This window comes from Haliaeetus albicilla, chromosome 16 (genome assembly GCF_947461875.1).
Source record: "Haliaeetus albicilla chromosome 16, bHalAlb1.1, whole genome shotgun sequence".
NCBI lineage: Eukaryota > Metazoa > Chordata > Aves > Accipitriformes > Accipitridae > Haliaeetus > Haliaeetus albicilla.
Genome location: NC_091498.1, coordinates 16466349 through 16490922, shown reverse-complemented (window position 1 = coordinate 16490922; position 24574 = coordinate 16466349). Strand labels below are relative to the sequence as shown.

Below are 24574 nucleotides of genomic sequence, written 5' to 3'. Positions count from 1 at the left end.
ATAGCACAGAGCAGCTGCATGGTCATCACCACAGCTCCTGACCTGCAGTAGTAGCTTTGACCTCCTCTATGTGCATGTATGGAGGGACTTTGAGAAACAGACCTGATTGCAGATCAGTAGGACAAACACAGACCTGTCTCCCTGGGCACACAACAGCTCTTGGCTGTTTGCCTGCTACAGAAAGAATCACTGCACCAATACATGCAATTCCTGCACATTGCTTCTCTGGACCTTCTGCACCTCCCTGGCTCTGAGGCTCCAATATGCCAGTAATCCAGGCATATACTTGGACTGGGATTTGTTCCATCTAACTGAATGCCTGGGTTAGGAGTGCAGTAACACCAGGATCCGTAGGTTAATGGTTCAGGATGCCATGAAAATCTTCTACACCATAGATTCTGTGATATTAGCAGATCTTTTGGGCAAGGGAGGAGCTAGGAGCAGGAACAGGCTGTTTATTTTAGCAGGGATCTTTTCTCCCTTTCTCCCTCCCTGCTCAGATCTCCCCACTGCCCAAGCAGGTCCTGAGATATTAGACAAAAAAAGACAACTAAAAAGGGTTCCAAAGGTATTTTTCTTTTGTAAATCTCAGATTTGTAGAAACCTGGTTCAGGCATTTTGAAGATAGAAGGTTGCTAGAATGACAATAAGTTGGGGTTTATATTAGGGAAAGGAGAAAAAGGATAGCAAAAACCAAACCGTTATTTATTCTAGGACAGGAGGCCTCACAGGGAAAGAAGTCTGTGTGAAACAAAGTGATTATTTCTGCTGCTATCGCTCTGAGCAGTGCAGGCTGTAACAGAGCTTCCACCATCATTCAGCTTAAATAATAATTTAGCCTTTCCATTTACAGCATCTGTACATCCTCCTGTGTTTAGCCACAGACTACTAAAACCCTATGCATATTAGTCAGTGATATGGACCTTTTTTCCCTACAGACATAGGACAGTTTCCAATCCATTTCAGAAAGAAAGATGAATTGGAATTGGATTTGAAATGAGAGAACCTGAGCTCATTTCCCAGCTCTGCCACGTACATCTTGCAGTCTTGGGCAAATCTTAGCTCTGTCTATTCTGAGCTATTTGGGGCAGGCACTTTCTCATTTGCTATGCATACATGTGGTGCTTAGCACAAAGGGGACTCCAACCACTCATGAGTAACCAGTGAACAGATGGTAGTAAGTTGTCAGTGTAACTAGGTATTCCCACTCTGATAGTTTTTGTAGCAAATTTCATCTTTGAAAAAATCCTGCCAAAAGCCCAAAACTGAGATATGTAAAAGAAATATTAAATTAAGGAGTCCATTTTCAAAATATCTCTTTCCCAGCTGTAAAATACAGAAAGGACTTTCCACTGTAGGAATGGAGACACATTGGACATACTGGCGAAGTCCTGCTATAGCCAAGTGTCAGCGCTGTGCTTAGTTAAATCCATGGTAAGCTTGTCTTTTTGACTTCCAGAAATGGAGTAAAGGACTCTTTGGGCCAGATATTTTCTTAATCTCTCACTTGCTTTCACTCAGATGAGCTTTTTACAATTAGGAGTTTCCCCGTTTGGCAATACTTCTGCATTGTCACAGGCAGAGATGACATAATGAACTACTCTTACGCATATTCTTGAGCTCTTCTGGGTAAAAATAGTGACCCTCAGCTTTAATCTTCAGAACTTCGTGTCTCAGTGCAGCTATTCTAATGACAAGGGTGAGCAGATCTGGCTAAGGCAGGAAACAGATGTATCCTCTTATTCTTAACATAAATTTGGGGGGTTTATTTTTTGGTTAGCTGCCGTCCTAATCTCACTTTTGATCAAGTGCAGAGGAAAAGAGTAATTAGTGAAGTATTAGTGTTATTATTATTTCCTGACATTAACTCTCCTGCTACTTGTCCATCCTTTTCTTAGGCCCAGCAAAATGGTGTGTGGGTTTAACAGACGAAGAGCATTTTTTATTGCTGGTCCCTCTCTGCGCTCTGAAGTCATACTGCGTTCACTCTACTGAGCTAGTAAAAAAAGAAACAACTCCTACTGAATGTGGCCACAGTTATGTGGGTGGTAAGTGCCTTATAACAGTATATCTTATGCAGGAAGGGGAATACATTTTATTAGTGTAGTTTTCATAGTTGAAGAACTGTTTTCCAAGTGCACTGTTTTATCTGCAAAGCAGATAAAAATATAGTTTATAACAACTATATTATTGTATAGCAACATATAATAACTAATATCTATTAGTATGACTATTTGATTTTAAAATTAATGATTCATTTTTTTAATATGGCTCTGAATGATACAAAATTGCTATTTGGCTTAAGCCATCATACAGGTGGCCGAGGCACAAAGAGATGAGTTGATTTACCAAACATCACAGCCAGGAACTGCCCCCTCATCTTCTGAAGGTGAGACCTACAACTGAGCACAAGAGTTTCTCCTCCCCATTGCCTTCCACGAGCATGAGTTCCTCAGCATTTCTGACACCTCTTTACTTATCCTATTGCAAGAAGCATAGTCCTTGTGTCATTTGTTGTGCAGCAGGCTGTACAAGCACATCCTTCCCTCCTAACATCTGGTCTGGATAGATACCCCAGGGACCATGAGAAGATGCAGAGTGGTTTTTTTTTTTCCTCTCCCTTTTTCCCTCTTTTTTTTTTTCAGCTATTACATAATAGTTGATTTTTGGCTGGTGTAGTTATCCCTGGTGAAATGTTTTAGTTCCCTAAGCAGTAATGATACTACTTCAGACCATATTGCAAACATTTATGTAATTTTTTTTATACAAACCTGCTGTATGTGTACCTTTTTAGTTACTATGGTCATTGTTCTCAGTATATCATAACTCTACAACATACGGTAGTTATGAAAAGATATCCCTCCTGTATATTTCATTCTCTTAAGAACCAGAAATCCCAGGATATATTTTGAAGGCAAGATTTTCTAAGACAGACAGGTTTTTATTTAAAGTATCTGTGTATTAAAGCAGAGATAACCATTCAAGAAGCAATCATCTAGTCCATTTCCATAAAATCTTTTGATCTTTCTTTGTCATATTTAAATTTGTTTTCATTGTGATCAGCTGCTTTTAATATATTTTGACACTTAATTTAAAACCTACAATTACAGGTTAGAATCATCATGGCCACTGAGGCAAATTCAGCTCTGAGGCAAGTCAGTGAAAATGAGTGTAACAGAGCGATCAAACGTGCCTGCAACATTTCTGAATTTTTACCTCCCAGCATCAGGGCTAGACAAAAGTAACTGCTCTGCTAACAGGCTGGGGGCTCTAGCCTACATGTGGCAAAGCAGGAAGTGCACAGCTGTACAGCTGTCTGTGTACAGTGCAGCAACTGCCTCCCCTGGCAGGCACTATGACTACCAGGGTATTTCTTTCATAGGGTAAGTGGGTATTCCTCTCAGGCATCTGGATGAGCAGTGGTGAAACATGGAAGCTGAGGAGTAGCTGAAAAATAGCTACATGCTACCAGATCACTATCATTCCTTAGACTGTTGAACAGGAAGGGAAACCACCCTCTTCCATGCTTTCACGCATTTTTTTATGTTCTTTGCTCAGAGATGTATTGCAACTCATAGTTAATCTTTTCAATCATCTCCTCTGTCCCCACAGAAACTTTGGATAGCAGAAAATAATGGCACAATACAATACAAGTTGCTGTATTTCCCAGCACTGGGCAGTGGGTTTCTTCTATGCAGCCTCCCCATTTTTCTTCCTTTTCTCTCTCCTTTTCAACGGGAACATTGAAATAGACAAACAATGCTGATTTCAAACTCAAGCTTTTAAAGGAAGCTTCTATGCAAATTGGTGTGTTTAAAAACAAATCTGAAATAGTTCTTAACAGAAACTGTTCAACTAATCCAAGTATTTTAGTTTAGGTTACTAAACCAAATCCATCTAAACTGATACAGGGGACCCATCCAGAGGACCTGCTCATCGCTACAGCCATAGTTGTGTATAGAAACTCTGATCTTTCAGATGAGATACCTCTAAAAGAGGCAGAATTTTTGCAATCAGAATGTGCTGTTATTTTTTGGGGGTGTGATAACAGGGTGATGCAGATTGGAAAGGCCTCATGTTACATCATCTTTGGTGATTGAAAGTAAAAATTCTTGAAATGGGTGGAGAAAGAATTGTTACAGTTCCCTGCCACCCTGAAATGATAAATGCTTGGAAAACGCCCAGAATGTTATTGAAGTGCCTAAAAAGTAAATATTTATTTTGCACACAAATCTTTTAGATCTGTCAGTAGCTGAATTTGATTATTCTTGTGTTGGTTTCTATTATTTGACTAGGTATTTGTAGACAGATGGCCTCTTGTAGTGTTAATAAAAACAACTTATGTAGAATGATCGGGCTGTGTAGTAATTGGGGAAATACTGAGGGATTAGGAAGAGGATAGCCTGCCAAAACCTAGTTTCTGTTTATACACATTTAATTCCATCTTATAGCAAATTAAGCTTTTATTTTAGAGGCATGTTCAGTTACTCTGATCAAGTAAGGCTGGAGTTTGGGATGCTGCAAAATTGAGGTTTGTAGGTCAAACTCATCTTCCTGTGATGTTTCACTGGTATAACAAAGAAAAGTGTATTTTTGAGTAGATTTTAATAGCTAAACCCCCTATACTTCTGAACCTGTGCCAGCAAATCTCTAAAATGCTATGAACTCCAGATGATGCAAGAAAAGCTGGGAAGGGACTGAGCTGTGAATAGAGCTGACCAAAAGACAACTGAATTTCTGTCCCCTGACAATTTTATTTCACTGTGTATTGTTCCCCCAATCTACCTTTTGCTTTGTACTGCAGCATCCATAGAACTTTTGTTTCTTTAAAATCTTCTTAATCACAACTGTCACTCACTCTTATTTAATAAAATGTAAATAAGGAAAGTTTAACAAAGATTTAAAACCGTTAAAACTTTGTTTACAAAATCAGCACAAGTATTTGGCAAACTTTACCAACATGCAATGTTTTAAACTTGTTGACAATTTATGATGCAAAAAACCCCTCTGCTTTGTCAATGATGCCATCAGTTGCTCCCCCTCTTCCTTCTCATCCCTTGAAAGAAAAATATGACCAGCTTTCTCTGCTTTAGGTTTTTAGGCAAGTCTTGAATGAAGATGCAAAATTTCACCTATAAGTATGAAGCATTTTGAAACACACTCATAGATGAGTGAGTTGCAGCAGGGGGAATAGAGAAGCCTCCCCAAACCTACTGTGGCAAAGACTTTTATTAGCCTAGAACTGGGAGGGAACTGAAAGTCAGATTCTTCCTTCCTGACCACAGAGATTTGCAATGTGGCTGTCTACACCTAAGCTAATTCTCTGCACAGCCTTAAAAATCAACGCAGAGAAAGAGGCACTTTTAGGATGCTGTCTGCCCAGCTGCTTGCATCAGATGAGCTGCACTGTGCCAACCAAGTAGCCTTTTACCTCCGTGGACAGTTGAAGGACCCTGCAGTGACTAGTTCAGACATAGTTGCCCCTACTGCAGGTACCTCTGCTTGGTCATCTGAATAGCACCCCAGCTGCCTGCTGTTTGATGGCTGTTCTGAATACCACAGCTCACTGACCGCAGTATATTGATACTTGTGCTGAAGCAGACGTAGCTCCCAGGCCTAAGTGGTGTTTCTCATCTTGGCTGTTGGTGCTGAGAAAGAATGCATCCTGTGATGAAAGGAAAGCATGTACAATGCAGTTCAAAGTATCAAAACTGTTTGCTGAGCTGGCAGGAAATTTAATTTAGCACATGGGACTTAATGCTGCAAAGATTAAATGTTCTTATTCAGATGAGAATGAAAGCTTTGTGATTGCCTTATCAACTGAAACATGTGTAGAGCTTCCAGTTACCAGGCCATAAAAGCACTGATATACTTGTGTGCATTACAAAGGTCTTCCTAGTCCTTCCCCTTGCTTCTCTGAAAATGGTTTAGCTAAGACAAGATGACTGACTGTACCACTGGCCTAACCTTACGTAGTTTGCAGTTAAGCATATCACTGATACCAATTTAGCTCAACAGGGTCAAATGGGTGGGGTGCAGACAAGAGAGTATGAGACCAGGGCAGGCTGGGAAGTTCCCTCTTTCTTTTTAATTTATTTTTCCATAAAATTCTCCAGCTTTCATGAAATGATTCTAGTATTTATAAGTCTGAATTAACTTTTGAAGAAAGAAGCATCTGTGTTTTGATTCTTGATGAATTGTGTTCTTTCCTACAAGAACCATCAATGTCAGGGTCTAACCATGTAGATGTGCTACAGATTCCTATATCTTTACATCCTAGAGCCCTGAGATGCAGATTGTTGGATGCTGGAGAAAACCTGCAGGAGAGACCCTGGGAAAGCATTACTACATGCTTAGCACACTGTTATTCTCTTCTTTTATTCCCTAGGCTTCTGCTATTGGCCACTGTCATTTACAAGATAGTGGGCTAACATGAGATTTGGTATCATCTGTCAGGTCTCACTTCCTGCATAACACAAGCACCTGCTGTGGTGGCAGAGCTGTCACTGTTTGCCTGGTTGAGTTCCAGTGAGGCCAGTTCTACCAAACTTCTCAAATCCCAAGCGACACAGCACCGGGGTGGCACAACATGGTGCCTGGACTAGCAAGGCAAGCAGCTCGATGCTCAAATTCAGGGAGTCAGCTGGTGGACAGTTTACTCAAGCAAGGCCAACCCAACACTAGCAACGTTCATGAGACTGAAGAGCAGCAGAGATGCCCCTTGGGCAGAGACAGAGCTCCCACCCACTGAGGTTCTCTCAGGGTCCTGTGGCAAGTGGTGTGGGTGTCTGTTCTCAGGTGCTCAAAATTATCTTCCTGCTGCTACCGAAGTGTGCTTATGTAGTAAGGATTTGTATAATGCTACTTCAGTAAAAACTCATAGAGGAAGATAATACAGGATATTCTTAACAGAATATTAATCAGAGAATATTATTAATATTTATAAGAGTATTAAGAATAGCCATGGAATTTCCAGTTTTCGTAAGAGCTCAAACCTTTTTCAGGGTGCTTTATGAAGTCAGCCTGGCATCATTTTCCTGGTGGGAAGTTAAGAGCAGCTTTTGTAGGCAAAATATAGAAAACTGAGTGCTCTGCATTATAGTTTAGAAGATCAATAGATCTCTTTGTTTAGGGATCCTGATGTTAAAGGAAGAAACCTATTTATATGCTGCCTTGGCCTATTAGCCTTGGTTGTTACTAATAAAAGTTCTTTCAGAGCACTCTGAGCAATCAGTCTTGAACAACTTTCCATAACGAGCAAAAGCATTAGATAGGAAAAAATAGACAAGAAAAAAAGCCTCCTTAAGTCTGCCTTTCTGCAGGCAATGTGTCTTTGGGTATGAATTTCAGAGTGGGTAGAGAACACACTTCTGCTTGGCATGGAAATACATACTAAGTGAAAATTAAAAAAAAAAAATATTCAGGAAGTATTCTTAGCTTATCAGTTCTATGGGTGTATTAGTAACTTAGATGAGAATAGTTTTCATGATGAAAAGTTGACTGTGCATGCTTCTGAACTGTTATTGCAAAATAAGAGGAAGGGGGAAGTTTAATAACTAATGTTTTGGGTTGGGCTTTTTTCTGTGCTTTTACATATCTTTTAACAGCTGTGGGCAGGGGAGCATGGAGCGGACATGTTTCTGTTCTCAAATGGAAAAAAATAACCTTCAGAAATTTTCATTGGACAACATTCAAAAACTAAGAGCATTTAAATTTTTCCCCAGGCAAAAGAGGCCATTTTATAAAAAGACAAATTGCAGGAACCACCCAAACAGACCCAAATTTTCAAGAATTCTTTCCTAGGTTTGTTTTAACATAGTCTTCATTTTCACACCCAACCTATTAGTTTAGTTAGAAAGCACTACATGTACAACTTTTAGATAATGAGAAAAAACAGTTAGTAAAACAATATTTTAGAGGAAGGTCAACATTTGACAAATGTGAGTGTCTAAAGTTATGTTAATAAATGTTTAGGTTTAGCCTCCTACAGAGGAATATATTGCTTTTTCGTAAAATTCCACTGGAGATGAGAACAGGTGCTAACTTGAAAGTCAAATTATTTTTCTAGAAACATATATGGATTCTGAGGTACAGATTTTCTTCCTAGAACGTGCAAAATCAATGCTATCTGAGCTCCTAATGTATTTAGGCCTTCTAAAAGTCCTTCTTCATGGACTCAGACCTTTAACATTCAAGTTTAAATTCTGTTTCGCTCAAGAGTCCACACTGCTGCTATCTCCCCGTCAGAGCTGATGTGGACTGGTGGGAAATGTTTAGCAAAAATCTAGCCTAGGCAATGCCAGAGAGGCTCATTCTTGCATTTTTGGGAAGTACTTCAAGACGGCAGTGCAGTAGAGCATTTAGTAGGTGTGTTACACTCCAAGCCCAGATGCAGCCACATTGCCTTCGATGAACTGCTTAAATGCTGCAACTTAAATAGCTGTGAGTACTCCACCAGATCAAAGGCTGACAGTCTGTGCAAACAGTCAAACACCTGCCAACTGGAGGCTTTTTCCTACACAGTGGGACCCTCTGCCCCAGCTTTGTTTCTTTACCATCCTGTGTCATACCACCTCTTCAATTCCCAGAGCCCCCACGAAAAGCATCAAATCTCTTTAGTGACTGAATTAGCTATTTGTTTGCCTTGTAGGCAGACGTGAAGGACTGTGTAATGGGACAGTGCTGATGTTTCCACAGTCCTCCTGGGAAGCTCTCCTTTGCATTATTTTGGTGCCATATAAGGGTCTTAGTTTTTATAAAGGTTGCTTTTGGACACTGGGTTTCTTGCTAATTCTTGCTAATTTCAGCTGGCTGGGGCTGATGCCAGCTCTCTGCCTTGCCTGACCTCCTGTGAAGAGGAAGCAAGATGATCCTTTATTTTTTCACAACCGGTCTCCAGAGGAGGAATTCCCCATTCAATCTGCAGTGCACTGCAATGCAATTCCCTCCTGCTGCTCTCTTCCCTCCTCTCTTTGCTGTAAATTGCAAGGACTTCACCACTTAGCTGCAAGCCTCCCTTGGCATCTGCCTGTACCTGTAGCAGATAGGCATTATTTTCACATAGCTCCCTCCAGACCTATGAGCTTGGCTATGGAAACTTTGAATGAGCTGAAGAACTGTGGAGGATGGGTACAGTTGTAAAAATTGCCCAAAGCAAGGAAGGCAGATGTGCAAGAGAGACCAACAGCAGTGCTACAGTGTCAACACTAGTGAGTCATGTCCCTGTTGGAATTAAGCACAATGGTGACACTGCCCAGAAGTGACCCAGAAGACTAGGCCACTGCCTTTCTTGCAGATAAGTAGTTTATTTTCCACCCTCTGTAAGACAAAGGTCTTTCTTCTTTTTTCTAAGCTGATGAAAACACTCTCTGTTTACTGCCTTCAGTTACATTAAAGCAACTTATGTGTATTGTATCATAGCCGAGCTCCTTGGCATTTATGCAATGGGAGAAAATTCAGATGAGTAAACTCATGTTTTATGACTCAGCAGACATAGTCTCAGTTTCTGGCTCTCACACAATCTCTTTCTGCAACCTTGGGCAAGCTACTTAATCGCTTTCTGTGCCATCTGTAAAAAACTTCCCTTCTCTGTGTGTCCTGTTTTATCCATCACCTCTTTATTGCAAATGTAATCCTATATATTTGTATAGCACTTACCAGCAAAGGAACTTTGCTCCTGGTAATCCCTAGGCATCACTGGAATTAAGAGTAAAGTAGTAATATCTGAGCAATCAAACCATGCCATTTCCTTATTTCAACCTACAGTCCTTTAACCTGTCCTCTGGATGTCTTCCAAAAATTGCCAAACTAGAAACTAAAGGACTAATAAGAATGTATCTCCTGTCATGTAGTTCAGCTACAGGTTCCAGAAATAGGGGATTTACAATGCTGAAGGACTGAGCACAGATGCCATGCCAGTGGGGAACAAGGCTGCAAAGGGAGAATTGGAGCCATGAGCTGCTTGGCAGTTACTGCAAAGAGGGAAATTCTATTTATTCACTGTAACATTCTCTGTCTCATTTTCTTCCTGCCAGAGTATTGTGCATAGGTGGCAGAACCCAGAAAACACGCTTTCCTGCCTCCCCATGTGCGTCATGCTTAGAGTTATTAGGGGATGCTTTTTTTCCTACTGGATTTGCACCTGAGGTTCTGCCTCCTGTAAGACATCCCCAGATACAGATCAAGGAAGGGGAAGGTGAAATGCTCCCTAAAGAACCATCTTTGGAGCCTGGGAGAGGTTGCAACACATGATATACCTCTAGACCTGTGTCATCAGTAAGCATATGCCATGTAACTAAAAAGTAGTATTGAAGTTCAAGCAAATCTGACAGTAATCATATTAGTAGACTTATAGAAGAAATAAGTGCTGAAGAAGGGAATAAAAGAGAGCAGACATATACATCCACCAACCTTCCTTCTCAATCAGTTTCAGGTGGGCTCAATTTTGCCACTCGGAGGCAACTGTGTGGGACTGGTCTCTTTTGGTAGTACCCAAGGGCTTTATAAATGTTTGCATGGCAGTGTCTCCCTGTTTGCTCTACTCTCACAAGCCTACAAGGAACATTTCTGTATCAAGACTTGGGAGATTCTTCAGCACTGCAATATCTCCTGCAGTGTGAAGTAGTTCTCAGAATCTCCCTATAGCAACCTGCTAAAGTATGTGGGATAATTCTGCTTATTGAGCTAGGCCAGGGTTTTGTAAAAGAGATGAGAGGACAGCAGTCTTTCCAGAGTCCTGCTCTCCAGTTGGAGGCAGACTTCTGTGGTCTGTTTTGAAGTGCTGGACGTTTACATTTTGCTTTTCCTGTCGGAAGAAATAGATCTGGCAAACAGCCAGCAAGCTATTTCTGGAAAACTACTTTCCTAATAATTAAAAACACCTGGGCAGACTTTCCTTGTCCAAACTACTCCCTAGCCAGGCCTTTAGGGACAGAGATTCAGATACTGAATAGCTTTAGCAGTGGCAGGAACACAGGAATTCAGGGTGCTCCTTCTTTACTTTATGCACCTTGAATGTCCATTTGCAATCCAAGGTAAAGATGACAAAGGACTGAATGAAAGTCTGACCTGTAAAGTATCAAAAGCTCCTCAAAAGCCAGACTTTCATTCTGGCTCTGCCGGATGTTCAGAGATCATGAGATGAACTTAATCATGTGTTCTTCCCCCACCCCCAAACACTGCCTTCTGGGTTATGATCCTTTAGGGAGCTCTTGGATCACGTTTCTGGGCTTACACCTGCAATCAGTAGGGATCCAATCATACTTGATTTTAAAGAAAAGCTGGGAGTCTTTCCTGCTTGTGATGCAAATGCAGGTCCTTCTGCAAGGAAAAAACCCACTGTCATGAAGTTGGTAGTCAAACTGTTAAAGGTGGTGGTGCTGTAGTTAAAATGAAATTAAATCAGAGAAATTGACATTACTGCAATTATTTATAGTTGCATGGAAGATCAGACTTTGCACTGCATTTAGGCAGCTTCTACTTCCTTACTAGCTTTACTAGTCAATAGGTGCCTCTTAGAAAATACACTGTGTCTACCTGATACTGTCTGGGGATGGAACAGGGACTGGCAGGGTACCTTGAGAGATTTTCTGTTGGCAAACAGCTGTCTTCCAGCTTATTCTGCCAGAGCCTAGATGAGTCAGTAAAGCTTGCATGGCTAAAGCATGTTCTGTAGTCAGTGGGATACCAGAAAGGAATATGGCCCACATTTGTGGATAAATGAGTTATGGAAGTAATAGGCCATGTACAGCAGTCTTCTGTGTCCAGAAAAGGAGGGCTGAGGAACAAGGGGAGAAATTGGGGAATCTACTTGGTAACTACCCTCTAGAAAGGAATAGCACCACCACTGACTGCTAAAATAAATTTTCCACTTCTTCTGTTTTTCTCCTATAGCTATTGTTTTTCTTTTGCCTATGCATGCCTTAACATCTACCTCAGCCATGCTTGTATACAGTGTCCCAAACTCCAGTAAGACACACCAGAAAGGTCAGTTCCTACAAGAAAGGGAGGAAATACTGCACCAAACTAAGTAGATTATTTACCTTCCTATCTTAAATCCTGTAAAGAAAAATCTAAATTATCTCTCTTAACAGTAAGGCTTGTTTAGGAAATGAAAACTTTTAATGAGCATGTAGACAGCAGTCAAGATTAATCTTCATGTCTCTCAAGACCTGGACAAGCCAAAGCCTGAGAACCTCTTCAGAAGGACAGCAGCAAACACAAGTTTTGATAGTTAATCCGAATCTCTTGGTTACTGAGATCAACATATTTATGGGTTTAACTTTAATTTTGAATCTTCTACCTTTAGACAAAAAATTGCTGCATCCTGGAGATACGTACTTCCTGTAGAATCAGAACTGGCTAATAGACTAGGTAAAATTGATGCTGGGACAAATATTTAAAAAAAAAAATTGGATCGTATTTATCTCATGAAACCATATATTAACAGTAAAGGCAAGATTGAGTTCTGGTGCAGAAGGAATATGCTTTCTAGAAGAGAAACATAATCAGTTTTATTCCCTAGATTAATTAAGTATGCTGGCTATAGGAAATGAATTAATTGTGCAAATGCTCCATTATGATTCCCTCTGATAACCGCTAAGAAGCACAAGCACGTCTTTCATTATCTCCTGCTTTCCTGAGCTGCAGGGATTAGAAATCTCTCAAAAGGACATACCACCTTGAAACTACAAGACATCTACCTGCCTGGGACCCAGGCAAGGCTGCTCAAATCGTTATGGTAGATAGGCATCTTTTCCCCCTGTTATCAGTTGTTAAGTGTCTGTCTTAAGAGTATATTAGATCAAAGAAGCCAGTGACTGAGAGCAAAGAGCTTAGTCCTAGCAGAAAGCCTCAGCGCTGTCTGGTTTGTGGAAGATGACAGCATAGTCTGACAGAAAACCCATGCAATGTGTTTATGGCCACTTCTGCAGTACTTGCAGCCACAGGTTGAGTCCTACCTCTACTTCGGCTGATGGTGCAGCAGCAGCAATGCTCCTTCAACAAGAAATAAAACTAGTTTCAGTGTTTCCCTGCCTTTGACTTGCTGCTTTCATGCTGAGGTTCTGGACAGTTTGATTTGTTCCTTATCAGCTGCTTCAAATCTTTCTTTATTTCCTTGCTTTGGTATCACCTGGAGGTATGAGTTTGTGGAGAAATAAGGCAGTAATTTTCTGCCATGCCCTTGATATGTTTCCCCCTCACCCTATTCTTTTCCTGTTTCCTCTCTCCCTGGCTACTCTTATGTTATTTCTTGCCAAAAAGGAGTGTTTTTACAGTGACACAGTTAATTTGAGTAACTGTACTGCTGTAGAACCATATATAGTAAATACCTGAAAGGAGTTACATCCTTAATCTGAACTAGCAACAGAGGTGACAGGTACAGCTCCTTAGCCAGTCACTCATGGGGGCTAAAAGACAGACAAACCCACATCACCTCTGGCAGACAATATAGTCTGTAGAGCCATTGCCCTTCTCTACTAGCTTGCTTTGGAGTTAACCCTGCTCTGCAGCAATTAGCAGGGAGAACAAGTTTAGAAAACAATTGATTGCTTGTTTTCATATCCTGTAAAGCTGCTGAAACAGCATATATCTGTGTAGATGCACTTTGGGAAGTTCAGGATCTTTAGGAAAATGGAAGTTTTCAATTTTAAAAGAACAGATTATTCGCCCAATGTTTTCAAGCTGTCGGCTGTAAAATTAACTTGGACTATTGCTGGTGAGTACCTGTTGAAGTGGGTTAAATCTAATCCATCAGTTTTTAGAAGGATCTGTACCTCCCATAGGGTTTATTGTTAGTTGTTGGTGTGGCTGCCTTGCCTTTTGGACCCTTGTTTTCTCGGGGAGCCGAAGTACTGTTTGGAACAGCCTGTTATTTAACTGAGGAATTGCAGGTGGAAGCATCACACATGGAAACTAGTAATCCAAAGAGCAATCTGTTGGTGTATCATTTTTGTTCTTAAGCAAATGCATAGTATTCGAATATGGGGGAACAGCAATAGCAATACTTCATTATTTGATTTGTAGCTTATTATTTCACTGACTAGAGTTTAGTGAACCTAAGAGCTTTTCCCAATAGCATCAGGAAGCTGTATAGCACTGACTGTTCAAGTGGTAGATAGCAGGGAGTTTTTTAAAAATAGGTATTTAAAAAAAAATGTTATTGAAAAACAGAACCTGGGATTTTTTAAAAGAATGTAAGCAAGCTGGGCACTCAGCTCTCATTGAGAGTTGAAAGGCCAGCATAAGGATTTGGCCAGCTAAGCCTCAGCATGTCCTAAAGGATGTTTAGGGCTGTGGTGCTACAGTAAATAGCAGGTTGTTGCCAAAACATCATTTCCAGTCAGGCAGGACAAGTAAATGAACAAAGATCAGAGCACATCACCAGGCATTAGAATTGCAAGTACAGGGATGCAAATTCACAGCCAGGGGGTTCAGCCATGCTAGCTGGGATGTGAATTGATAATTTTTTGATGTCAGCTTTTGTTTTCTTCCCAGGCAGATGTCTTCCTAGCTTTCTTGCCATGTTGCTTTTCAAGCTCAATTGCTAGGTGTTACTGCCAAGATGCTTGAAACCATCCCAATTCAACCACAGTGGTTTGAGCACAGTAAATAGAACCTAATATCCACCAAGAGCAGTCTTAGGATATCTTGCTGATCTTGGTCTCTCGGTGCTGGGTGCCAACACTCCAGGGATTTAGTCTTACCTCTTCCTTGCTTTTTGCCTTTTTGCTTCCTGACATTTTTTGCATACCTTTGTAAAAAGCAAGAGATGTTTAGCTTAAAGCAGGTATTTTTGCAGGAGAATACTGGTTATATGTAAAACCAGTATTGTGCCGGTTGTGCTCCAGCCAGTAGTTTTATTGTTCAAATAACTGCTTTTTCCACTTTATTATGGTATTGCCAAATGTAGACTGCTATGAAAATAGTCCATGCTTCAGTACCATGTGTGAAATGAGTACAAGAAGATATGTCTACATCACTTTTGGGGGCAGTCTCTGCAATGGAGCAAGCGTTAAATGACCCTGAAGACTCTAATTACTCCCCTAGGATGCCCATAAATGGTCCTTTCCTGATACAGTTGATATGCGTCATGCTTGGAGGACACCTGCAATTTTGCATCATTTCTCCACATTATTATTTATATTTCTTGGGGGGATAAGCAAAAGACATTATAGAAGCCCAGCATTCAAACTGTACCCACACCCTAATTTGTAATGTCAGAAGAAAGGGAAAAGGAGGCTCAGTCATTTTGTCAAAGATTTCAACACATTTCATTTTTAACCTTTTAATTTGTTCCTTCTTTGGTGGATATCTGTCACTTTGGGATTAGAGAGGTCATCTGTGACTCTAGAAATGACAATCCTCTGATGTGGAAGTTAAAGCATCAGTGGTTTTGCAAGTGGTGTCATAGAACCATGGTTTTGCTGACAAGTTTCTGAAGTTTTCAGTTCTTGGAGGTGGCAGGATGTGTTGTAGGACATCATGGCAGATGGGACTTCTGGACAGCATAAGCTGTACAGCCACTTCCTTTTCTAGTGCCCTTGACAGAGGTCCCCTGTCATATACACACCTGCTAGTTTACACTAGACAGGCGACTTCACTCATTCACTAGCGCAGACTCAGCTATTTTAATGTTTTGTAGTACAAGTTTAGAAATTAGCTTGATGTTATTTCATTTGGATTATATCGTGTCATTTGGGGGACTTAAATAGTAATTGAAAGTGATTCGGCTTAAGTTTATATGCTGAAAAACATCTATGCATTTCTTTAGTGAGCAGGAAGGCAAGAACAAAAAAATTGGCAGGTGGAGAAGGGGAAATCTTTCTGCCAGCTACACAGGCTGCCAGCTTCTGGTATTTCCCAGAATCCTGCCAGTCACTGCTTCCTCTTGCTCTCTATGCCACCTCAGACCTTTCTCTCCTGCATGGGGCAGCTGAGCTATGGCTATGCCCTTTGGTAGTCCCTACAGAGACTGCCTATCATGAACATCACTTTCCTCCTGCCCTTTCTACAGGTCTGAGTAAAACAGATGTATATTTATTGTGCTAGAGCCCTTTGCAACGCATGACATTACTCCTGGCTGAAGCCTAGTGATTATATGGGACCTTGAATTTGTGAGATGAGCGGTAGGACCATGACCTCTTCCCTACTCGCACTGAAACACAGTCCATCTGTTGCTGTATAGAAGATAACCTGTTTAAAAGGCTGGTGTCTGTTTGAACTAGAGTCACTTACAAAAATGTTCTGTTGTGTGGGAAGTAGCTCAGGTGCTGCAGGTGCTTTGGAGTGTACTAGTATGTGGAGTTTTAATGCATATTTTCCCTTCAATTATTATGCAAAAGATATCCTCCTGCCCACCTGCCTTCCCACACAGGAAACTGGCCACTGAATGAGCGTAACAGATTGAAGGTGTTACCTACCTCCAAAAGTCATTTTCAGTTACTGCACTTTGAAGTCTTGTTGAAAGTTGGGTAAAAAACCCACAAAAGCTTGTTTTCTATTTGTTATCTTTGCTACCCCCCACCATGACAATAAAAACTGTCTTTCTTCTCCCCCTTAGTCAACATAAAACCATCCCAAACCTGTCCTAACCAGAACTCAGGTTAACTTTCCTCTTGTAAAAAGTGACATGTCTTTGAATACCCTGTCTGCCCATGTTTTACCCTCCATCTGAAAGATGGCTCTGCCAGCAGCTCAATATACCTTTAGTTCCTTGTAAGAAACATGAGAAAAATTAAAAAAAAAAAAGAAAAAAAAAGTACTGTTTAGGAGTTAAAATACTACACAGCAGTCCCCAGCCAGTACCTCCTGCAGCTACGGCTGTGGAGAGCTTGTACCAGCAGAAACCATGTTAGAGGCACATCCAATATCTGAAACGTTTCTGCATCACTTCTAATGGTAGTACCATCCCCAGATGCAGTATTTAGCCACTTTCTGCTTTTTACCAAAGCTGCTGCTGAGGGTAGTATAGTGTTTGCTGTAAATTCTTCAATTTCTGCCTGCAGATTGACACCCCAGGAAGGTCCTCAGCACTCATGAAGACATTAATCTCAATAACCTTTCTATGAGTGTAACATCCTTCCCATGACTGCTTTGCTCTCAGGGAGGATTTCTGATCTAATGTCCAGTATTTATCATGTCCCTGATGAGCTCAGGCAAAGAGACTGAATTGCATGCTGTGATCTTTCATTTGAACTACAAACATGAACCAAAATACATTTGTACCAATTTATGTTCTCTTTTGTTACTACTTTTGTGTGTATGTAAAAAAAAAAATTAAAAAATTTTTAAAAAATCTCTTCTACTATTGAGATCTTCAGTCAATCTTTTTAATTTCAAGGTTTTTTTTAAAGAAGTAGAACTGCATCTGTTCCTGGGACAACACTGTACATTACATTCATGTTCAATTTAGTTTATTCTCCCATTATTCCTCTGTTGCAATGTAAAAGGGACTTGTAGTCCTGCTTTGTGAGTTGTTCCCAGGAGACTCATCTCTGAGTTCAGTGGTACATGGAAGCCTGAAGGACCCTTTTAGGGTCAGAAGAAGTGGTGTGCATAAGAGCCAGAGCAATGTCAACCAGAAGGAGCACTTTCGGCTTACATAGCTTCAGGGCACTGAGCAATGATGGATAGGACAGAAGTCCACTTGCCATTCTGTGTGAGTCACATAGGTCCCATCTTGTCTGAATCTGACAACTTGCAATAGCAAGCAAAAACACACAGCACTTTTTGGACCTCAGTTTGAAACCCATAACAAGAGTGCTTCCTCTCTTATGAATGACAATAGTAGCATACACTTTCCTTGCCATTTTACCTGCCTTGCTTACTGAAATAGCAAGCTGCTGCTAGCAGACTTGTTTCTTGCTATATACTTACACAGTACTTTGTACAGTGAGGCTGTTTTGGACATTGCTACTGTAAGCAGCTAAGAAATGGCCTGCTTGGTCAGACCAATGATGAATTCATCCAGCCCAGTATCCTGTCTCCAGCAGTGGCATTAGGAGATTCTGTTTAGGAAGAGCAAACAAACCTGCCTGCTATCTGAGGTCCATTCCCAGCATCCAGAGTCATCAGTTAGGGATGTTACAGACTCATCTCTGCCTTTTCCCTGTTTATGGACATGTCCATCAATTTGTCTACCCTCTTTTTGGAACTGTTCATACTGTTTGCCTTGAAAACTTGCTGTGACTACATATTGCACAAGTCCACTGCCTGCTATGTAAGAAAGCACTTTATTGTATCTGTTAAAGAAATATCTTATTAGTGTTAGTGATCCCTAGTTCTAGGTGGGATTTAGTGAACAAGCTTTTTGTTCATCTTATTTCCAGGTAGCCTTCTCCTCTCTTAATTGAAAAGTCTCAGCTTTTTAAGTCTCCCCTAGTAAGACAGCTGCACCATCATCCACGTAATTGTAACTGCACTTCTTGGTCCATTATGTCTTTCCTGCAACGCTGAGAGCGCAGTGGCACACATTAGTCAGGATGTGGGTACACCTTTTACGCATTGGCAAAATGATGCTCTCTTCATTGTTCTAAACACCCTTCCTGATGATGCTCAACAATTTGATGCCTCTTTTGGCTGACATGGTGCATTGAGCTGATGAATGAAACTGTGAATAACTAATGAGAATGTACTATTGTGATCAAGGCTGGCTGTGGTATGCAGTTAAATATAGCCATACTGATTTTTTTTTTTTTTTAGAAACCATATTTAATTGCCAGTCTCAGTGTAAGACAAATATTATTAGCCAGGGCAACTGGTCCAAATTGGACAGCTTTGGGTCGCTATATTTTTGCAGTCTCCCCTTTCTCTCTGCCCAGAGCATTAGTAGTATACCTTACTGTATAAACTAGAGTACCCATAAGTAATATGCCTGTACATTCTTCCTGGATTTGTGTGCAAGAGCCCAAGGCGACTTTTAAACTTAGGTCTCTTGTTCAAAAACTTGATTATAAGGATGTGGAAATACTTCTTTCTGATGCTTCCTTTTGAAGAGGTTTTATGACTCAGATGCACAAGTTAACTTCCAGATGAAACTGTAGTAGAAGCTTTAGCCCAGGAGCAGCACCTACCCAGTTTTATAATCCTGTCACACATATAGCTTTAATAAAAGCCTGTAGAATAAACAAAACTTACCTACAGAAACAATTGGGCAACAGCAGTTGTAATTCAGGGAATTTCCAGCAGATTAGTAACAAGCTGTGAAGAGCCTGTGGCCTAAAATGCAACCTTAAGCCTCTAACTCCTAGGAAATTATTTGCGTTGTGATGGTTATTGCTGCTGAACAATTAACACCTGGAAGACTTTAAAAAATTTGGCTTTTAATTTATCTTTTCCATTTTCAGCATGTGAAATCTCTGATTCTGGCATGAATCATAGCTCTTTCCCATCCAGCTCTTCCCTGAGGTCTGCATGGCTAGCAGTCAACCAGAGCATGCTATAAAGAGCAGAGGCATTGATCCAAGGAAGCAGTCAGGTACATGTGTGATTCTTTCTGTACAGAGCTCTCAAAATCTAATCAGAAAAGCTTTTTTGGAACATTCCTCCTAGAATTTTAAACAATCTGGAGGAGACAAACATTTAATCAGAATCTGTACAAAAAAAATTTGATTGCTACCAGTTTGGGGTTTTTTTTCCCAATTAATCAAATGGAAATCACACTTCTGTTTCAGGTTACAAAATACACTTTTTAGTGCCCTATGTTTCTTGGCACTTTCTTTTTTGTGGCCATCTTCTTCAGCATATCTGAGCCTATTCAAATGTCTATGAATCTTGGTAGCCCAGTCCTTCAGTGCAGACAGAGCTATGTTCCTGACTGCATACTTCCCACACCCAAGAAATGTCTCTGGAAAGGAGTTAGTCCTTTCCTTGAGGTCTTGTAACAGTCAGTCAGAGATGTACCCTAAAACAGTAACAAACCTCCTATGCTCTCTTTGTGCCAGTTTAACCTACTATGTATAAATCCTACTGATGACTGGCACTAGTTATGGTTATAATTAAAGGTACGCATTAAGGTAATTTTATACTACAGTCCTAGAAATACTCTGCTTAGATATCTCTACAAGCAAATTTAATGCAGTCCTCTACTATTTTGGATGGTCCAGAAATGAGGCTGTCTCCCAGAACTTCATAGGCCTCCTAGTTCAGGTACTTGACATGTGAGTAGTTGTCAGGACTCAGCCACAAGTGTTATACGAGAAAGTAATTAATCACAGATTTCATGTAGCTTGTATGTGAAAAGCCCCACAGACATGGTGTGGAGAAAGAAGTTTAGCTTCCTGTAATAGTGATGTAGCTGCCCAGTTGCTCTCTGGAGCAAGGAATTAACATAGCCTATGAAATACAATGCCCCTTGCTTCTAAGTTGGGTTATGTAGCCTATTAAGGAAAGAAGAATGAGTGAACTTAAGAGTCCAGGGACATGTAGAGTCTGGGGATGGCAACATCAGCTTGAAGATACTTATAAATTTGAACAGGTCAGAATCTCACTTATTGCTGTCTCAGTGCATTTTTTTTTTTATTTCCTCCCTCAGGGCTGGCTGCCATTACTGCTTAAATCAGTAGAGAGATTCCCACTGAATTTCAGGGGTAACTGGATTAGTTACTAGGTTGTTGTACTGGAAAGGCATGCAATTAAAAAAGCCATGTTGTTCTCACCGAATTGGAGCCAAGGATGACCAACTGTGATTGCTCAAGTGCAGCTGTGCAGTGTAACCCTCATCTGCCACCATGAAGGTAGTTGGTTGCATTTTAGATGAAAGTGAAACCCGGCCTGGCCAGAAGCTGCAGTTTGGCAACACAGACCCACCTGGGCCCTGCCCAGGCACAGAGAGCTGCAACAAGAATTTCTTTTAAGAGTCAGAGCTGTAATTTCCAAATGGTGGGGTTGATCTGCAGAAGTTATCTCAGCCTAACAACTTCACTACAGCCGGTGAGACTTCTGGCAGGTGTGTGGTTTTACCAGGAGGAGTCTTCAGCTGGAAAACAATTCTCAGGTGCTTTGCACTGAATGGAAAGTGTAGAAAAGGTGGTTTTACTAATGGTTTTTCTATAGTGTTTACTTCCTTATTTGAATGCTCCCTAACATTTTTAAAGTACTTTTCTGAAGTAATTATTTTCTACAAATCTTATTGATATAAAGGGATGCCCCCCCACTGTTTATCTAACTCCCACTCTAAGTCTTAGCCTCCCAAGCAGTAAGGTACGCACATGCCCTTATAGAATGGTTTGGATTGTAAGGGACCTTTAAAGGTTATCTAGTCCAACTCCTCCCGTGCCATGGGCAGGGACATCTTCAACCGGATCAGGTTGCTCAGAGCCCCATCCAGCCTGACCTTGAGTGTTTCCAGGGGTGGGGCACCTACCACCTCTCTAGGCAACCTGTTCCAGTGTTTTACCAACCACCCTCATAGTAAAAAATTTGTTCCTTACATCTATGTGAATCTACCCTCTTTTAGTTTAAAACCACTACCCCTTGTCCTATCGCAACAAGCCCTGCTGAAAAGTCTGTCCCCATCTTTCCTGTAGGCCCGCTTTAGGTACTGGAACGCTCTTATAAGGTCTCCCCAGGGCCTTCTCTTCTCCAGACTGAACAACCCCAATGCCCTTATTCTTGCGAGTCTTCCCATGAACTCCTGTGGAAATAGTTGCTTCCATAATGCTATGTGTATGTTTGAGGGCTCAGGAAAGACAGTGAAATTACAAACACGTGAGCTCAAAACTTTTGAGAAAATGAAGACTGCCAGTGTTCCCATAATTAAAGATATGCTGTGTAAACTCTGACCCTGTCTCTCCTTTTCCCTTATCCAAGATGAATGAAATGTGAAACGGTGCATTAAGCCTGGGAAGTAAGTAAAGGTTATAAAAGTGATTGCGTTTGATGATGTCATGTCCTTTTTGATGACATGGATAACACATGTCGAAACCAGTGCCTGGAGAGGGACGGGACTTTTGGGGGGGGCCGCCTGGGGGTGATGAACGGCGCAATAAGCGGAGCCACTCACTGCAGCAAAACCGCGATCCCCGGCCGCCCGGGGCCCCGAGGGGCCGCGGCCGCCGCAGCGCCGCTTTCCCGCCGGCGGAGGGGAGAGCGGGAGAGGCCGCCGAGGTTAACTTCGTTTGACCACCGGCCCCTCTGCGTATGGCCCGGCCCCGAGCACCGCCGTGCCAGGGCGGCGGCGGCGGGGCGCAGGCGGCGGCGGGGCGCAGCCCGCGGCGCGGCTTCCTCCAGGGGTGCGCGCGGAGGCCGGGAAACTTTCGGAGGGAGCCACTTCCTCGGGCGGCCCGGCGGGGGGAGATGTCAGATGCCGGGAGGGAGGGAGGGAGGGAGAAGGCGGGGGAGCGCCGGCCGCAGCCCCCGCCCGCTGCGAGACGGCCATTTACACTCCGGGCCAGGGGCCGGCGGGAGCCGCGGCGGGGAGGGAGGTGACCGGCCCGGGCCAGCCCTCCCGCGGCCGGCTGTCCCGCTCGCCCCCTCACTCCGCCCCGCACAGGGCTTCCCCCGCGGCGGTAGCGCCAGCGCCAGCCGCCCGCCTTTCCAGCCGGGGAGCGCTAGAGGGAGCGGCAGGAGGGTGAGGCGGCGGCGCCGCCGCCTGCGAGGGCGGTGAAGGGGTGGGACGCCGGGCGGTGCGGGGCGCGCAGCCCGGCCATGTCTCCGGGGGAGGCGGCGTCGGGCTGAGCGGCCGTGCGCGCAGCGGGGAGCGCTCTCCGCCACCATGAGGCGGCTGCTGCTGCCCCTGCCCTGCCTGCTGCTGCTGCCGCCGCTGCTGCTGCTGCCGGCCGAGGTGAGACCGCGGCGCGGAGGACGGAGTGGGGCGCGGGAGGCGGCGGCGGCGGCGGGGGGGGGGGGGGGGTGTCTGCCCCGCCGCGGCCGCCGCACCTGCCCCTGCCGGGAGCTGCCCCGGCGGCGGCGCCCGCCGCTCCGCGGGCAGGTGTGCGGCCGGGGCTCGGGCTTTGTCCCGAAGCGGCTCCGCCGGTGCCGCCCCGGGAGGGGAGGGGAGGCCGGGGGCCGCGGCGTGGCCCGGCCCGGGGGAGGCGGCGCTCACCTGGGGTTGGGGGGGCCGCCGGCGGGATCCCCGGGGCCTCGGCCTCCCCCCGGCGCTCCCCGCCTGCCCTTCGGCGGTCCGAGCCCCGCCCGGCCGCAGCGTGGGGGGCGGCCGGCGGGGATGTGGTGGGGGTACGACCCTGCGGTGCAGCCGCGTGGTTCCTGTGGGGCACGAGGCTGCCCCGGTTGTTCACCTCGCTAAAAGCTGCCTTAGGTAGAGCGGGGACGGCTCCCGTCTCCCCGCTGAGTGTTGTAGCCTGCCCTCCCCGCGTCGCTGCTGGTTAATTAGTAATACGTTAGTTGAACATCGCCCGTGCTGGTGGTGCGCATCACCCGCGGGGTTACAGCCTTCAGGAGCAGCGTGGAGTTTTCACGGGAAAATCCTGCCGTGGTGCGGGGAGAGCAGACCTGGTAGCGCAGGGCCACGGGTCAACAGGAGGCCTCTGCCAGCACACTTGTGTTTCGAGCCTTCCTCTGTGCCCGAGCGCGTTGCAGGATGTTCTTCCAAGAACACCTTTCAGTGATGTAAAATCAAGATCGTTTGCCTGGTGACCCGCTCGCTGCATGCTGGCATAGACTTTCACACCGTGCTTCTCTCGGCTGATAGCTTCCTAGCGCTCCTTTGGGAACGCTTCGTGACCGCTGTGAACTCTTAATGTTTTGGGGCTTGCTGAGCTTTTGCTTCCAGATGAACCTGCTTGGCCTCTCTGCCTCAATGGTTTCTGCTACAGAAGCATGAACATGTGTTGGTATGGACCAAGGTGCTCAGTAATCTGTGGTGACAGTTCTGCCAGGCTCGTGCTTCAGTCCCAGCCTGAGAGCTGCAGAGCAGAACTATACCACTGTTTTAGATTTTTAACTCTTTTCTCCTTATCTTACATCGGCACCAGCTTGTGATTACAGCCAATGGCTATTATAAACCTTTGCTTCCTCCTCCTTTTGTGTCTCATTCAGTTTAGGGTAACTTCCAGTGTTTTGTTGTGCCTTCTCTGTTTGCTGTTTTACCAAGCTAAGGTTTAAAAATCTCTTCTGAATAAGAGCTAAGAGTGACTCGGGAATCAAAGTACTCCAGCATTTTGGAAAAGCTCAGGGCAGGCCTGGATTGTCCTTGGACAGGCTCACCCAGGCAACAGGAGCCTCGTGGGCACATGGCTTGTATTCACTTCTCTTCCTTGAAGCAGAGGAGCCTTTGTGTGAGGATCTGCCAGCCATGACCTCTATTGTTTGTAGTTTTTCTTCTTAAGCAGGTTTTGAAATCTTCTTGATGTAGTGATCTGCTTGTCCTCTAAGTCTAGCTCTTAATTGGTGTCTAATATGATAAATACTAATAAAAAAATTGGACCCTCTCCTCAGTTACATGTAGTTATGTTTATGCATCCGTCATCTTGGGGCCCAGCTGCGCATCCCACTGACTCCTTATGGGACCCTTGAGTAGGTCCTGTCATCCCCTGATAGTAAGAGAGCTCCCATCAGCAGGACACAGGTCAGATCTGCAGATTTTGGTGTGGCTCATAATTTTAGGTGGGAGCTC

The 24574-nt window shown here is 43.4% G+C and overlaps 1 protein-coding gene and 1 long non-coding RNA gene across 10 annotated transcripts in view; both read left to right on the top strand.

The window, feature by feature from the left end:
* LOC138689459 (uncharacterized) overlaps positions 1-19469 on the top strand; it is a 29450-nt gene extending 9981 nt beyond the window's left edge. The window contains exons 2-3 of the long non-coding RNA XR_011328287.1: positions 1899-2048; positions 19347-19469. This is a non-coding gene — a long non-coding RNA (uncharacterized lncRNA). The remainder of the gene's footprint in view (positions 1-1898; positions 2049-19346) is intronic.
* A 2984-nt stretch (positions 19470-22453) lies between these two features.
* PTPRJ (protein tyrosine phosphatase receptor type J) overlaps positions 22454-24574 on the top strand; it is an 80844-nt gene continuing 78723 nt past the window's right edge. For 3 of the 9 annotated variants that reach the window (XM_069803678.1, XM_069803683.1, XM_069803679.1), the window contains exon 1: positions 22456-22783. In XM_069803678.1, coding sequence (XP_069659779.1) covers positions 22715-22783 — 69 coding nt within the window. In that variant the 5' untranslated portion in view covers positions 22456-22714. Of the gene's footprint in view, positions 22784-24574 lie in introns of all 9 variants that reach the window. The other 6 variants (XM_069803675.1, XM_069803680.1, XM_069803674.1 and 3 more) reach the window with 4 other exon arrangements.